General features: G+C 40.4%; 1 protein-coding gene across 7 annotated transcripts in view; it reads right to left on the bottom strand.

Annotated features, from left to right (window-relative positions):
• DTNB (dystrobrevin beta) overlaps positions 1–16,960 on the bottom strand; it is a 233,619-nt gene that overhangs the window by 56,947 nt on the left and 159,712 nt on the right. For all 7 annotated transcript variants that reach the window (XM_046662557.1, XM_046662560.1, XM_046662562.1 and 4 more), the window contains 2 exons: positions 5,457–5,546; positions 1,954–2,041 (listed from right to left, as the gene is read on the bottom strand). In XM_046662557.1, coding sequence (XP_046518513.1) covers positions 1,954–2,041; positions 5,457–5,546 — 178 coding nt within the window. The remainder of the gene's footprint in view (positions 1–1,953; positions 2,042–5,456; positions 5,547–16,960) is intronic.

Genomic DNA, 16,960 nt, shown 5'->3' with positions numbered 1-16,960 from the left:
CTTTACAGTAAATCTTGATGCCAAGTAGGGTTAAGTCCTCCAACTTGGTTCCTTTTCAAGACTGTTTTGGTTATTCTAAGACTTTTGGTTTTCCAAATACATTTTAAAATCAGTTGGCCAATTTCTAAAAAAAGTCTGTTGGGATTTTGATTGATATTGAATCTATAGATCAATTTGGGGAAATCTACCATCTTAACAATATTGAACCTTTCAACCCATGAATATAGCATACTTCTCCTTTTTTTTTTTTCAAGATTTTATTTTTCCTTTTTCTCCCCAAAGCCCCCGGTACATAGTTGTATATTTTTAGTTGTGGGTCCTTCTAGTTGTGGCATTTGGGATGCCACCTCAGCATGGCCTGATGAGCGGTGCCATGCCTGTGCCCAGGATCCAAACCAGGGAAACCCTGGGCCACCAAAGCAGAGCGCGCGAACTTAACCATTTGGCCACGGGGCTGGCCCCCCATACCTCTCCTTCTATTAAGGTTTTCTTTAATTTCTCTTAGGAATATTTTATAGTTTTCAGTTTTGAATGTCTTTCATTAAATTTATCTATAAGTATTTGATGTTTTTTAATGTTAAATGGTATTTTTTATAAATTTAATTTTCTACTTGTTCACTGCTAGTAGCTAGAAATACAATCATTTTTTGTGTGTTTACTTTGTATCTTGCAACACTACTAAAAAGTCATGTATCTATTTTAGCAGAGTTTCTGTAAACTCCTTAGGACTTTCTATACACAATCATGTCATCTGCAAGTAATGACAGGTTTACTTCTTCGTTTTCAATATTCAGGCCCTTTTCTTCTTCTTGTGTTGCACGGGCTAGGATGTCCAATACAATTTGGTGGTGAAAGTGGACATCTTTCTCTTGTTCTCAATATTAGGTAGGAAAATTATTCCAACATTTAACCATTAAGGGTTATATTAGCTCTAGGTTTTTTTGTAGGTGTTCTTTATCAGGTTGAGGAAGTTTCTTCTACTCCTAGTGTATTAACAAGTTTTATCATAAATGGGTATCATATTTTGTCAAATGCTTTTTCTGCTCTATTGAAATGATCTTATCATTTTCTTCTTTAAACTGCTAATATGGTGAATTACATTGGCTGATTTTTATATATTAAGTAAGTGTGCATTCCTAGGATAAATCTCACTTGATCATGGAGTATTATCCTTTTTACCTATTGCTGGATTCAATTTGCTAAAATTTTGTTAAGGATTTTTTCATCCATGTTCATGAGAGAATTTGGCCATCAATTTTCTTTTCTTATAATGGTCTTGTATTGTTTTGGCATCAGGGGATAGTGGCCTGATAAAATAACTTGGAAAGTGTTCCTTCTTTCTCTATTTTCTGAGAGTTTATGTCAGATTGTTATTATTTCTTCCTTAAGTATATGATAGTATTCAACAGTTAAGCCATCTGCGCTTGAAATTTTCTTTGTGGAAAGTTAATTATGAATTCAATTTCTTTAACAGATTTAGGACTACTTTGATTTTCTATTTATTCTTATGTCAGTTTTGTTAAATTGTATCTTTCAAGGAATTTGTCTATTTCATCTAGGTTGTCAAAATTATTGGCAAAAAATTTCACAGCATATTCCCTTATCATCTTTATAATGTCTGTAGGATCTGCAGCAATGTGTCTTCTTTCATTTGTGATATTGATAATTTGCATTTGCTCTTTTTCCTTTTTTCTTGATCAGTATTTCTAGGGGTTTATTAATTTTGCTGAGCTTTTTAAAGAATCAAATTCTGGTTCTTTGATTTTCTTTTCTTTATTCATTTTTTAAAGGAAAAGGATACTGTAGATAAAATTAAAGGCCACTGTAATCCCTTCCCTGAACCCACTTCTCCCCTTCTGTCTGTGAGTACCCACTCCCCTGAGTTTCATGTTTACCATACCCCTAAAGTAACGATAATTTCTGCTACTCTACTGGGATCCTCTCTTCACTCACCATGTTTCCTGCCTCTGCAGCCAGACGGGCAGCATAGCGAGCTATAAGCCGGTGTTCCTCATCCAGTCGGCTAGGACTGTCCAGGACACTGCCAAAGAGATAAAAATTCAACAGGTATCTATTAAACACCCTTTGCTATTGCTTGCAAAAAAGAATGGTAGCAAAGGAAATGGAGGCCTGAGTGATAAATACTAATGGTCTTCTAAGACATGGGATTTAGAGAAACGATGAGGCCATGTGTGTCATTTCTCTTCAGCAGCATATCTCCACTGCTCCTACACCATCAGAAGGGGCACTTCTTTTTGAATGCAAGGGCTGAGAAAAGACAGGGATTTCTAATCAAATGCTTTGAAAAAACTCATGACTTTTAGACATAGGTCTTGAATTCAAAAAGTCCAAGAGAAAACCAAAGCATCATGAAAAACAGAGGGCTGAGAAAAAGGACATTTAACATAGCTGAGCAAAACTGAGGAACCTGGGCTAGGGCAGGCCCAATATATGGTAAAGGCAGAGAAGATTCCATGGTATCTTTCAATGCCCCTTTCTCTTCTTTTACCACGCTTGTTCCACAACTACAGCTCCATCTCAGTCTGAAATAACGTAGTCTATTACTCTTTAACAGACACTCTAAAAATTTAAAGACCCACCTAGGTGGTCTATGAGATAATTCCGCACCTGGATGAAAGAAGTGTTCTTGTCTAGCTCTGTGTATATGAGATACAAAGAATTTTTGAATGATTACCGTATAATTGACTCCTTTAATTTAGCATGTTACATCAACTATCCTTTATCCATATCAGGACATTCATAGATTAAGAGGGACTGTGGCTATATAATTATCTTTGTTTAAGTCTGGCATATGCTTTAAGATAACAGTGATAATGATGACTAACTGACCAGAGACAGCTGCTGTGGCTTGCTTCTACATTAGCCCAAGATTCTTGGAGTTCCAAAAACCCCTGACTGAAATTTGGCAATATGACAATTAATATGAAAAAATTTAAAGACATGAGTTCAATACTCATCAAATCTTGTTATAATTACTGAGGGGAATCTGGGAAGGGTGAAGTTAAATCAATAGAGATCTGTCTTACCTTTTCATATATGGAATCAACTGCATTTTCCCACCTTTCTGTATTTCTGTCTCTGTGGGTAATTCTTCAAGCCTAACTTGGTCTTTCCTCTAGGATGGATTTTTTCTTTTAAATGTGCTTTAAGTCTTCCATCTGTTACACTTCTGAACACTTCATAACGCTAGGTGTGCAAATGCCAGTCTCCAGCACGTACAATCACCCCCTCAAAAGACGATCTCGTAATAAGAAGATGCTACCATCTGTTGGCTTTAGTACCTTGGGGTCAAGGCCCCAAGGTGAGGGCTGAACTATAATATGTGCACCTTAAAGGTGTTTGTCTGAAATGAGAAAACTATCTTTATCTTTTACATAAACAACAACAAAAATGAACACTTAACAAAACGAGTAGATAATATTATGGAGGGACTGGCAGCCTAAGAAGTAGGACTTAAGTGGCTGGTCTTTTTTTTTTGGCAAGGGATGCAATAGGTTATCCTGTGCAAAAGAGTTCCTCCTTCTCCATCACACTGCATCTCCTTAGGAAGGTTAATCCCATTTGTCATTTATGCCCAAATATGGACGACATGGTTGCTTTAGTTGGCTATGCTTTCCAGACAGAAACTAGAACTTTATGTTAATGAGAGGTTTTAAGGTCAACAAAAATTATGAAGAAAATTAGAAAGGTTCCTTATTCTTCTGCTTGAACTGACTTTCATTTTCAGAATTAGCCAGGAAATTTCTGACTTCTTTGAGGAAGTATGAAGGTCAGTTCCTTAGACTATAAATCAACAAGAGATGCAGTACTCACCCAATCCTCACGTTCTCCCACGGTTCCCAGACACCAATTCTTGCTCAGGGAGCCTACTCCCTAAGCCATGAGACTTCAGGGCCTTGGTTACACCTACCGTAAATCTTCTTGGGCTGAAATATCAGGTAGCAGTCTCTGTCCAACATTGTGCTGCTATTTTCGCCATGGAAACGTTTCATCACCCGGACAACTGCCCTCACTGATAATAAGTAAGCTGTCCTCCCAGGGGTGAGACAACTCTATTCCTGGAGCCCAAGGGGCTGAGACAGAGTGCAGAGAAATCATCTCCTGGATGAGGAGACACTCTTTGTGATACGATGCACGCTTATCAGGCCTTTCTTTCCCTCCCATAGGCTAAGCCTATTAAACATAGGTGGGAGGTGAAGAGAGCCTCACAGTCTCCGTAAGGCTTTAGAGATAGGTGAATGCCTAAAAATAATAACACTATTTAGTCACACTGGGAAAACTATAGGAAATGGTATGAAGTATATTATTAAAAACAGTCCTTTTCAAATATATATTTTTGCACGTTGGTTATTAATTTATTCTTCTGTTATTATGGGAAATAAGAGCAAGGTCAAATGACCTTCCCATGGAGCCATGGCACGTTATGGGCAGAACTAAGGTAAAAGTTTAAGGCTCCAGCCTCTCTTACATGTTTAGCTTATAAATTATGGTTGTCTCTCTAAGAATAAGAACCTCAAGCTGTTGGGCTCAGTGACTCTTCTTTGCTGCTACGCAGAGGGGAAGGATGGCTTTAGATTATCTAAACTTTACCTGCCATTCTCCTTGCAGAATGGTGGTGGCATGGGCATGGAGTGGGCAGGTGACTTTGGGTCTGCCTGAAGGTAACAGCACTTGGTTTGGCATTAACTCTTTTGAAGGGTTAAGTTTGCTGCAGTGAGCAGTTATCAAACGATCTTCCATCCTAACCTGCTGAGGGATCAGTCATATTCCCATATTAACAGTGAGTCACCACCACAGTAGTTTTCAGGAAAAGGGGTATGTGGGGGCTATTATAATACATATAATTATTATAATATGAGAAGGTATGTATCATTTGGAAAAAGCCCTCAGGTAACGACGATTCAATATCACTGCTGAAAACCACTCACTTCAATAATCAACAATGATAGATTTTGGGGACGAGATGAAGATGTAACATGTAAAGATGTAACAGGGCGATGTATCAAAGATTAGACAGAATGAGATATCTGTGGGCTGATCAACCCTACCCTTTGAATGTCAACAGAAAGATTTCATTATTTAGGCAAGAATGAACAGTAGGAAGCTGCACCAAATCTTTCTGAGAATGTACACCTTTGGGACTGCACCTCTCTCTGAGGTTCATACACTCTTTAAGTGTAATCTGAAGGAAGTGAACTCCACTTAAAAGGAGAATTTCTGACTATATGTTTTGGTAAGTGCCCAGGCCTGGCAAGCTTCCTTCTCTTTTAGAAGCTAATGCTTTAGCAATTACTTAACCTCTGCCAAACACAGCTGGTAGCTTCTCAAGAAAAACCCCACATGCAAAGCTTTTTCCCGCTGGCAACCCCGTAACATAGCTCCCCATCCCTTTGATCAGCCCTCGGCGACCCGCCTGCTGCTGCCCTACCACTGACCGTGCACAGTGCTGCAGACGGGCCACATAGGAGGCTATCAGCGCATGCTCATCGGCCAAGTGATGGGGTCTATCCTGGCTATACTGTAACCTAGGAACAACGGAGGCAAAGACAGCAAGCAAGACACAAACACACACAAAGCGAGAAATGAACATGGGTTAAAATGGGCAAACTTCAAAGAAAACAGGAAAAAATCATAAATCATAAGGAAAATCATAAAAAACCACAAAGCATTATGGAATATGGTGTTAGACCATAGGGAATACATCTCACAAATCCTTTGAACAAAAGTAGTCCCCTAGGAGATGGCTTAGGCTGGCTGACACTACAGCCCTTGAGGAGAAACCAAGGAGGGGTCACCAAGGAACTCTGCCAACCAGTCTTGTCCAGGTTCTGGGCTCTGTGATAGATGCCCCTTTAGGGAATGCCCTCTGGCAGTAAAACAGGCAGAGTGGGTCTATTTAACATCACTAAGCGGTCCCCTAATGCTTTTATAGATTTTTCTCCACATGTAAGAGTTTTCAGTGTTACCTCAGGACACCAGTTAAAATTTTCTTTTCTTTTCTTTTTTTTTTTTGGTGAGGAAGATTGGCCCTGAGCTAGCATCTGTGCCAGTCTTCTTCTATTTTGTATGTGGGATGCTGTCACAGCACGGCTTCATGAGCTGTGCGTGTAGGTCCACACCTAAGATCTGAACCTGCAAACCCTGGGCCACTGAAGCAGAGCATGCAAACTTAACCACTACAACACTGGGTTGGCCCCTAAACTTTTTATTTCTACAACGATACTGTCTTTAGAATCATTCTATTTTCTCCCATAAAATTGGTACTTAAACCAAAATCATTGTCTTATAAGACAACACTGTCTACCTTCTGAGTGAGGCTATCTCTCATAGATATATGGAAGGTCCTTACGCATGTGATCTTTTTTTTTTTTTAACTTTTTACTATAGAAATGGTAAAATATGCAAAAAAATAGAGAGAGTAATCTAACGACTATCCTTCATGTACCCATCACAAACTTCAACAAAAATTAACATTTTTGTCAACTTGTTTAGTCTGTTCTTCCTTTTCCCAACTTTTTGTGCAGGAAGAGGTGGTCAAAGCAAATCCCAGACTATTATTTCACTCAGAAATACTTAATTTACATAATTGCAATGCTATTATCACACCTAAAAAATTAACAAAATTTTTTTTAATAACTCAGTCCATCTGAAAATTTCCTCAAACCTTAAAAAATATCCTTTCACAGTTAAAAAATCCAAACAAGGTTCACACACCTGACATCTGGCTGATAAGTCTTTAACCTATAACAGTGCTTTCTCTTCCCTGTTTCTTTCATGTCATTTATTTGCAAAGAATACAGGTTATCTTGTAGCATATCCTACATTCTGGATTTGACTGTTTCCTGTAGTGCCATTTGTTTCTCTATCCCCTGGGGTTAGACCTAGATACTTGATTAAAGTTTTTTCTTTTGTTTTATTTTTGAGAAGGGGCTAGAATCCATCATGGGGAATATGATGCACTTATAAGTCAAACAGGAGGCACACAATGGAATATAAATATTGATCAGCGGATTCGATGTTATTGGCTGCATCTCTCCATCTTAAAGTCCCACCAACTTTTCACCCAATGGTTTTAGCATTTACTGATGATTCTCGTCTAGATTCATTATTTCATTAGGGGTTGCAAAATGTTGCTTTTCCAATTTTATCATCTTTTCTGCATTCATTAATTTCCTCTATTTGTTTATCTTTAAATACTGCTCATTCAGGAAAGGTAAAACAAATGGTGGGTATTTCTTATTATTTAACAAAATTCAAAACAACGAGTTAGTGCCCTAGCAAACTCCAATGGTTTACCAAGGAGTTTTCTTTTTGAGTATCACTGTGAACTCATATGAACTCATAGATTTTTTTTTTCCTTTTTCTCCCCAAAGCCCCCCAGTACACAGCTGCATATTTTTAGTTGTGGCTCCTTCCAGTTGTGCCATGTGGGATGCCGCCTCAGCACGGCCTGATGAGCGGTGCCAGGTCTGTGCCCAGGATCTGAACCTGTGAAACCATGGGCCACCAAAGCGGAGCACGTGAACTTAACCACTCGGCCACGGGACCAGCCCTGAACTCATAGATTTTTATGTATCTGATGTGCTTCAATCAACTGCAACCATCTTTTTTTTTTTGGTGAGGAAGATTGACCCTGAGCTAACATCCGTGCCAGTCTTCCTCTATTTTGTATGTGGGATGCCACCACAGCATGGCTTGATGATGGGTGTGTAGGTCCATGCCAGTGATGCCAACCCACGAACCCTGGGCCGCTGAAGCAGAGTGCATGAACTTAACCACTACTCCACTGGGTCAGCCCATCTTCTAATTTTTTACTGTACGATGGAAGTTGTGAATATTATACTGTTGAATGTCTGGATTTTGTTGTTTTCCTCCAAAGAACTTGGTAGTCGGTTAATTTACTGTGGACAGCTTCATCCTCTCGAGGCTTGTGTTTAAGCTTCATTAGTGCAGATCTACAGTAACCTTTATGTAGGGCCATTTTCACCTGCTCCTAAGGGGTGGCCTTTCTGGAGTCTTTACTGAATGCCCCAAGTGTTTAATGATGTCTCTCTACTCTGGTTGGTGGGAACTCAAACAACTGTGTGAGCTCAGGTTCTACTTTCAAATATCCAGGAGTTGTTCTTTCCCAGGTAGTTGTTTTTTGCTGGTCTTGTAAAATCTTATTCTATGCAAACATACCTTAGTTTTCAGCCAAAGTCTCAAGGGAGCTCTATGCAGATTTATGGAGCTCTTTCTCTGCAACCTTCCTCCTCTCTGGTATTCTGCTTGGCAAACTCCAGCCTCCCCAAACTCCAATCTTTACGTCCTCATTCTCAGCAAGACTGCTTTGCTCTGCTTGTATCCTGCAATGGAGTCTGACAAATGCCTCCCAGCAGAAAGCCTGGGCAATCATAGGACTCTCCTCACTTGTTTCCATTCCCTCAAAGATCAGTCCTTCCCTACTTACTGTCTAATTTCTGAAAATAGTTGTTATATTCAGACCAATTTTCTAGTAGTTTATAGTGGGAGAGCTAATGTGACACCAGTTACTTCCCCATGACCAGAGTGGAAGTTGTCTCTGTAGTAATTCATTTTTATCATACTTGTGTAAAGTATCAGTCTACTTCAAACTAGAAATGAAAACAAAACAAAACTGCTTCTTTATGGCAGACAGATGGAGAAGCAGCACTATATAACCTCGCGGCCACTGCAAGGGCTTTAGCTTTGACTCTGATAGGAGGAGTTATTGGCGGGTTTCAAGCAGAGGTGAGGTATGATATAACTTATATTTTAATAGGATCATTTGCTGTATGGAACACAAAGTGCCAGAACACAAAGCAGCTAACTTGAAAGCTACTGCAACATTCCAGGTAAGAGACAAGAGTGACTAAGAAAATAGTAGCAGCAGTAGAAGTGGTAAGAAATAGCAAGATCCCGGACATATTTTGATGGTATTTTTGGATAGAGCTGATCTAATAATCTGACAGGTTAGATGGGAGAAGAATCAAGGGTTCTCACTGAGCAACTAGAACAGGACTGCCATTAACTGAGATGGGGAAGACTTTGGGAGAAGTAGGTGTGGTGGGGCAAGACACAGAACTCACTTTGGAACATGCTAATTGTGAGATACGTATTAAATATCCAAGTGAAAGTACTGATCAGGAGGAGAATATACGAGGTTAGAGCTCAGGGAGAAGGTCTGGGCCAGAAACATAAGTTTGGGAGTCACCAGGATGTAGACAGTATTACACGCTATGAGTCTGGGTGGGCTCCCTACAGTGAGTGAGTACAGACAGAAAAGAGAAGTGGTTCCTCCAGCATACTAACATCTAGAGTTCAAAAGGTACAGAAAAACTAACAAAGGAGACCAAGAAAGAATAGGAGGAAAAACCAGAAGAGCACAATACCTGGAGGCAAGTGTGGAAAGTGTTTCAAGTAGAAAAAAGCGATCATCTATGTCAAATGCCACTGATGGATCAAGCAAGGTAAGTCCTGAGAATTCACCACTGGATTTAGCACTGAGGCAGTCAATGTTGTCCTTGACTTTGACTTCGGTAGAGTAATAGGAAGTGAAAATCTGACCAGAGTGTGTTCCCAACGGAATGGAAGAACAGAAATTGGAGACATTTACTATAAAAGCAACAGTCTATAAACTCCATTTTAGCTTTATTGGAAGACTGCTATTCAGGACTAGTGTTGTTTGCCAGATAACTAGATATCTAAGCCCAAATGAAAAACACTATTAGTAGCTGCCTATAGTAGATGAAGAACTTAAGTGTCCAAGAATTTTCTGACCATTTGTTTGGGGCATGGGTGTTATGTTGTTCTTTTTTTTCTTTTTTTTTTTTGAGGAAGATTAGCCCTGAGCTAACTGCTGCCAATCCTCCTCTTTTTTCTGAGGAAGTCTGGCCCTAAGCTAATAATATCCATGCCCATCTTCCTCTACTTTATATGTGGGACGCCTACCACAGCATGGCTTGCCAAGTGGTGCCATGTCCTCACCCGGGATCTGAACAGGTGAACCCTGGGCCACCGAAGCAGAACGTGCGCACTTAACTGCTGCGCCACTGGGCCGGCCCCTATGTTGTTTTACCCACATTCAAAGTTTTACCTGTTATTCCAGATTTCCTTTTTAAATTTAAACTCTTTCCTTTTTTGCTAACATATAAATATATATATATATATATATATATATATATAATGTACTACATATATGTATGCAGCATATATACAACCTCCAACTTACAAATAGCTTCTGCTTTAGAAATTTGTTTTTCTAAAGCAAAGTCAATAGTTTGGAATAGTTTAGAATCGCATAAAAATAAAAAAATATAAAAATAATAATTGTTCTATTTCTAAGCTGTCAAACGCCAATTCGATCCATAAAAGTAAGTGGTTTTCAATATACAACAGTTCTAACAGCACTTCTGATGGAAATTGGGCATTTGAGTCAATGAATAGAGCACCTACTCGGTACCAGGCACTGTGCCAGGAGGTGAGGAAACCAGTCAGCGAAACCCAGACATGGTTGTGCTGTCTTGGCACTAACAATCTATCAGAAAAAGAGATGACCACACAAATAAATGTAAAATTGCAAATGTAGTAAGTGTTACAACGAGAAGGACACTGTCCTCTTCTGAGAGGACATAATAGAATTTTATCCAATTAGGGAAATCAGCAAAAGCAAGGGGAGTAGAATGAACCACAGAGTTAAAAAGAGGAGTGACAGTGAAATGAACTCACCTCTCCCTGGGGTACCCTAAATAGCACTCTTTCCCTCACAAGGCATCCGCCAGCTCCAAACCAATGGTAATGATGAGCAGAGTTGTGCACAGACGGTCCTGAGGGGACTAGTAGGGTCTAAAGGGGCATTTCTAAAAATGTGTTTCCCAGACTTCCTCCTTCAGAACTCCCAGGCTTCTACTGAATCAGGCTATCTAGGAACAAGGCCTGGGTATCTGTGTTGGAAAAACAAGCTTCCAGGTGTACACTCCAGTATGAGAACTGCTCTTCCAGAGGATGGGCGCTTTGGAGTCTAGGTGACAATATCTCATGGCTTCAGCAGAATCTCTAGGGGCAGTGAGAGGGTGCCTTTGGCAGAAGTTAAGAGGCACACCATGGGGCTAGGCACCAGGGAAGGGATTTGAGTGGAGGAAGCAGGTAAGCAGTGGGGAACAAGGTCAGAAGCAGCACAAGCATGTGGAGGCTGAGCCTGGAGCGACAGTTTGTAGCCGCTGGTAGCAGAATTAATTACTAAGCAGGAAGCAGGAAAGCACAGCAATTGAGAGCATGGCCTTTGGAGTCCGGCAGCTTGGATTCAGTCCATACTCTGATACTTACTAGCTGTGTGAACTTGGACATTAATCTCACTATGCTTTATTTAGTTCCCTCATGTGTAAATGATAATAATATAAAATCTACCTCAAGTAATACTTGCTTTCAGAGAGTACTGAGGAGTAAATAAAATAATGTAGCAGTCATTATCGACAAAGTACCTGTGACCTATTAGACACTTTTATATCTATCTATATCTCTATTTATACTTTTGCTTATTCTCAGAATAATCCTACAAAAAAAGTAATATTGTAATCCTCACCCTTTTCCACTTCCAGCCCTGACCTCTCCCCAGAGCTCCAGAATCATGTATTTGATGGCCTATTCAACATCTCCCCTTGGCTGCCCAACAGGCATCTCAAACTGAACGTACTCAAAATAGAACTCTTGATTCTTTCCATCCCACTTCCTCACCTGCTACTCCCCCAGACTGACCAGTGTAAATAAACAGCATCACCACTCACTCAGTCATCAAGCCAAAAGCCAAAGAGTCTTCCTAATTTCTCTTTTCCTCATGCCTCACATCCAATCCATTAACAAGTCCTACGGGCTCTACTTTCAAAACAGATCCCAAACCAGCCACTTCCACCACCTCCACTGCTGCTGTAACTTCGCATCTGGAATTCCTCACCAAGTGCCACTTAGATACTCCAACAGCCTCTTGACTGGTCTCTCTCCTTCCGCTCTTGTCCTCTACAGTCGATTCTCCACACTGCAGTGACTAATCTTTTAGTAATAAATCAGTGTGGGGGGGTTATGAAAATGTTCTAAAATTGGTTGTGGTGATGGTTGCACAACTCTGAGAATATACCAAAAACCACTGAATCGTTTGCTTTAAATGGACCGATTGTATGGTCTATGAATTATATCTCAATAATCTACTTAATTTAAAAAATAAATCAACAATTCTGAAACTGCTATACATGCTACGAGGACTGAACAAATAAATCCATGGATGGTGGACGACAGGACCCAGGTTTCTCACTGCTGGAGAAGGAAGTTACAGATAACCAATGGCCACAGCTAAAGTGAACCATGGGGTACTAGATTAGAGTCAGATATAACTCATGTCCTTTATTTCACTGCCCTGAATGAATAAGCAGGCAATGTTATAAGATGTTACATGTTTGAAGAATAAAATTCCTTTCTTAACAGAAGAAGTACTGATTAAGAGGCAAGCAGCAGCAAGATTTGGAGAAAAGGAGTAAGTTTCTGGATATAGCCTGGTGAGTCCTTACCCTCAAGGAGCTTATAGTCTAGAAAGGCATCAAATGAACTGGTAGTTACAATACAACGATATGTATAAGATGCCATGGATCACAGAGGAAGAACACTTAATCTAGTGTAGGGTATTAGGGAAAGCTTCCTGGAGGAGTTGAAGCTAAGTTGAGAAGGAAGAACCAGATGACACAGAGTGAGAATAACAGGAAAAAGAACGGGGAGGCACTAAAGGCAGAAGTGGCATGTGCAGAAACCTGCTTGGAAACTGTAAATGATTCACATAATTCTGAGTGTAGATGCCAACTGGAAAGAGTGGAATAAGGTAGGGCTGGGGAGGCTAGCAAGGGCCAGCTTGGAAATGGCCTTGTAAGCTACACTGAAGAATGTGGGCTTTATCCTGCAGAATTGTGTTGGCACTAGTTGCATGTGGCTGTTTAAACTCAAGTTAATTAAAATTAAATAAAATTAAAAATTCACTTCCTCTGTCATACTAGTCACATTTCAAATGCTCAAAAGCCACATCTGGCTAGTGGCTACCATACTGGTTAGCACAAAACATTTCCACGCAATTGGGCAGTACAGTAGAAAGGAAGAGCTACTGAAAAGTTTTAACTAGGAGAGTAACAATCAGATCTGCATTTCAGAAAAATCCCTCTGGGTGCAGAGACAAGATTGGATTGGGGGTGAGGTGAGACGTAGACAAGAGGTTTCTTAATGAGATCCAGGAAAAAGAGTAAGAACTTAGACCACAGCACTGATTTAAATGTCTGCTTTACTAAAGTAAGCTGAAATATTTTAATAGTTTGATGTTAAGAGGAATGAAAAACTTGGTTAAGCATGGTAAGTCTAAGCTGGATCACATAGAACGTTCAACATCGGTACAGGAATTTCCGTTGTATGTGCCAGCCCGTGGCATGCTCCATCATTAGAAAGCAGTACACTGTGTTGAGTCAGCATCCTAGGAGGACATCAAGAGGTATTCAAGTTAAAAGCCTCTAAAGCATACGTAAAAAATGCGTGTGTGTCTTTGTATGTAGGCTCTACTGGTCGCTTGTTGAATCTGAGTACTTGTCTGCCCTTTGCTATGTGAATCTGAGACAGCTGGAAGAATCTGGATGACAGGAACTCATGCTATGGTCTGGTTCCCCGGTGTCCCACAGGCACCTCTAACTCAACATAACCTTGCCATCTTCCTGCCCAAATCTTCCTCCTGTGTCTTGACCAAAGGTACCTAACTCAAGGCAGAAAAAAACCTGGAGAATCATCCAGCCCGTTTCTTGGCCCCCACATCCAAAATCTACAGAGCCTGTCTTCACTCCCAGGAGTCCTTAGGCATCTCAATGTGAACATGACAACACTGAACTCACAATCTTTCTCCCCAAATCCATTCCTTCTTTCTCTCTGCTGACAGTTCATAATGGATGTGATTCCTGATCACATTCAGGACCTCAAGCTCAGTCCAATGAGAGGAGGAAACTCTTACTATGCTTACTATGTTTCTGTAAGCTTCAATTTTTCAAACTTAGGTTTTAAAGTATGGACTTGGAAATACTCAAGCTTTTTGTTTGTACTAATCTGAGTTGGAACTGCTGAAGGGTTTACCTTAAATGCTTGAATGGAAATGGAATTTAATCCAAACCCAGAAGCCGTTGAAAATTGGCTGTCTGCCTGGGTATCAGATGGACTCTGGAAATCTGCCAAGAGGACCCTGATGTTCCATAAGATTATGTGTTAATTTTCAATTACTCTGCTTTTCTGTCTTTCAAAAAAAGACTGAAGAAAAAAATAATTGTGTTGCCTTGGAGAGGTTCTCATGAAGAATTCACACAAGCTAGTTGTTCCATAACCACGCTGAAACCCTCAATAATTCTTGCTTTTCAACCAAACTCTCATTTTTCTCATTTCACAGGAAGGAAGAAAATCAGTGGCCTGAGTCCACATATGGATAATCTCTGGCTTAACCAGTTTGATTTAGCCTCCTTTCTCAGTTTCCCCAATATCTCTGCTGTTCTCAGTCTAAAAACAGCAGATTGTGGCTTTTGTCATTCTGCTATATTCTGTAGAAAACAAGATAAACACTTTACCTTGGTACCCACTAGAAAGCCATTTTAATACTATGATAGTGCAATTCATCTCTTAATTTGCTCATGTTGCTACACCTAACAAATAATATTTATACTGTGGCATCTTTTGGCTTTTACAAACTGCTTTTCCTTCTTGTGCTGCATGTGTTAAAGTAAAAAAGTTCTAACTCATAAAATCTTGCCTTTACTTTAAGATCCCTGCAATTGGTGACTACTTAGAATTACTGGCTCTCACATTTATCTGTTACCACCGAAAGACGGTGTTATGTCCCAACACAATACATATTCATAAACAGAACAGAATAGAAAGCATTATTTAACCTTTTAGAGAAATAAAAATGAAGTGATAGGGGAAAAAAGGGTCTCCAGAAACTAACCTATGCAAATGGAGGTGTGACGTAATATACATGTACACTTTTTTCCAGAAACCACCCCAGAAAGAAGCCTATAGCTATGTGTCTCCTCAGTACCCCTACCTTCTCTAGGGACAGAAGACCTCCTCTTTTGGAGAAAAGACCCCAACCATTCAACCATGTTATTCTAGGTGGGGCCACCAAACAGAAAACCCCTGGGTGGGTACCATGATCCAAGATGGACCTAATAAAACTTTCATTGGGAGTTTTCAAGTTGGAACTAAGAAAAGGGCAATCCCTGTAGGGTAGTGAGCTTATGAAATGTTAACACGTGAGTCTCATGGCTATATTCCCTGCTGTGTGAAAAAGGTAGTAGTATGAGGGAAGAAGATATGTCGTAGAGAAGAGCAAGGAGCATGTGGGTGGGGTGGCGAAGTGACAGAGGAAGGGAGAAAGGCAGGGAAACACCTAAATGAGTTAGAGTTCCCCTTGCTCTGGTTACACCTGAGGCCCAGCCACACAGAACCCTGCTCTTCCCACAGTTTGGTTACAAAAAACAAAAAAAATTCTTGTTTTCCCTAAGCTTATTCAAACTGAGCTTCTGTCACTTACAACCAAGAGTTCTGACTAAAATAGAAACTGACCTAGAAGTGGGGTGTAACACTGAGCGGAACTAGCTGAGGCAAGTTGAGGTGTAGGTGGCAGCAAAACTCTCCATCCCGGCAAAGAAATACACCAATCTTTGCTATATGGCTATGGAGCAAAGCAATAGGTTCAACTGTAATCTCTAGGATCCTGGGACTTAGATCTTGCGCCCCCTTATGGCTGGAGTTCTGGGCACCTCGAGAGGAATAACAGAATGTAGCAGTGACTTCTTGAAGTCTTCAGTATGATGTTGCAAGGGAGAGAGATGGGTTGTCTGAAAGCGAGTTGCCTCAGCCCACCAAGGGTGAGATAATTAAGACAACTAGGGTTTTATGGGGGTTGTGTTGTTCCAGAAAACCCAAATGTAAACCTCAACTCTTTGGCAGAAGGGGTAGGGGGAGTTGGCTAGTTATGTAGATAGTCTGAGGCTCTAAGTGCTTCTTACACAGACGACCAGCTGTCATCCTCTATGCTCCTTTTCAGAGCCTTCTAATTCCCAGGGTGGGCCTTCCTCTGGGCTTCTCTGTCAGCTTAGCGTTAGTTTTCTCCAGTCGGTAAAGTCAGTTATCACTCATCCATCTGCTTTGCTCCTTCCAAATTGTTGCTATTGTCTCTTTTTCCATTTTTCTTTGTTCTTGTGGGTTTTTACTTAAAAAAAATAAAAAGTGTTGACTGTCATTTTAGTGGCGTTTCAGGAGAAAACATAGGCAGATGTGGCTTGATATGCCATGTTTTTGTTACTTCCCTTTTCTCCTTTCTATAAATTACGATTATCCTATTTTCAAATCTCTACCTTTGTATACTGGGTATGTGAGTGCTTAAAACTAATCATTTGGTCCATGGTAGAATGGGTTAATGAATCACAAAAAGACATGCATAGACCTGATCTGGACGAATAGACATAACCTTGATGTCCCGGGCCCAGTGCTGTCTACAGGAGGTGGGTAAGACTCCTGAGAAAGGTGTGCAGGCATTTGCAGTCATATATGGAGAGCTGCATTGTGTGAAGAAGGAAAACTCTGGAAGTGGAAATGTGTATGGGAAGGTTGTGTGAGAAAGTGTATGTCAGTGTGTATACACTTTTGCACACATCTGTGTGCTGGGTAGCAAAACTGTAGTCTGTCAATGACCTCTGTTATTTTTCCTTCCTAGGATCTCTTTCTTCTGTTCTTGATGGTATAACCTTCTTTTGGGGAAATTCTCCTCCCTCTGTTCTGATGACACAGGTCCAATGGGTGTTGCCTATCACATATACACAGGATGGGCAGTAACACAATCCCAGCCAGTAAGGAGCCTTCCTTCGAGTTCTAAGGGAGGAGA

This window comes from Equus quagga, chromosome 5 (assembly GCF_021613505.1).
Source record: "Equus quagga isolate Etosha38 chromosome 5, UCLA_HA_Equagga_1.0, whole genome shotgun sequence".
NCBI classification, from domain to species: Eukaryota; Metazoa; Chordata; class Mammalia; order Perissodactyla; family Equidae; genus Equus; species Equus quagga.
This window is presented reverse-complemented; position numbering and strand designations above follow the sequence as displayed.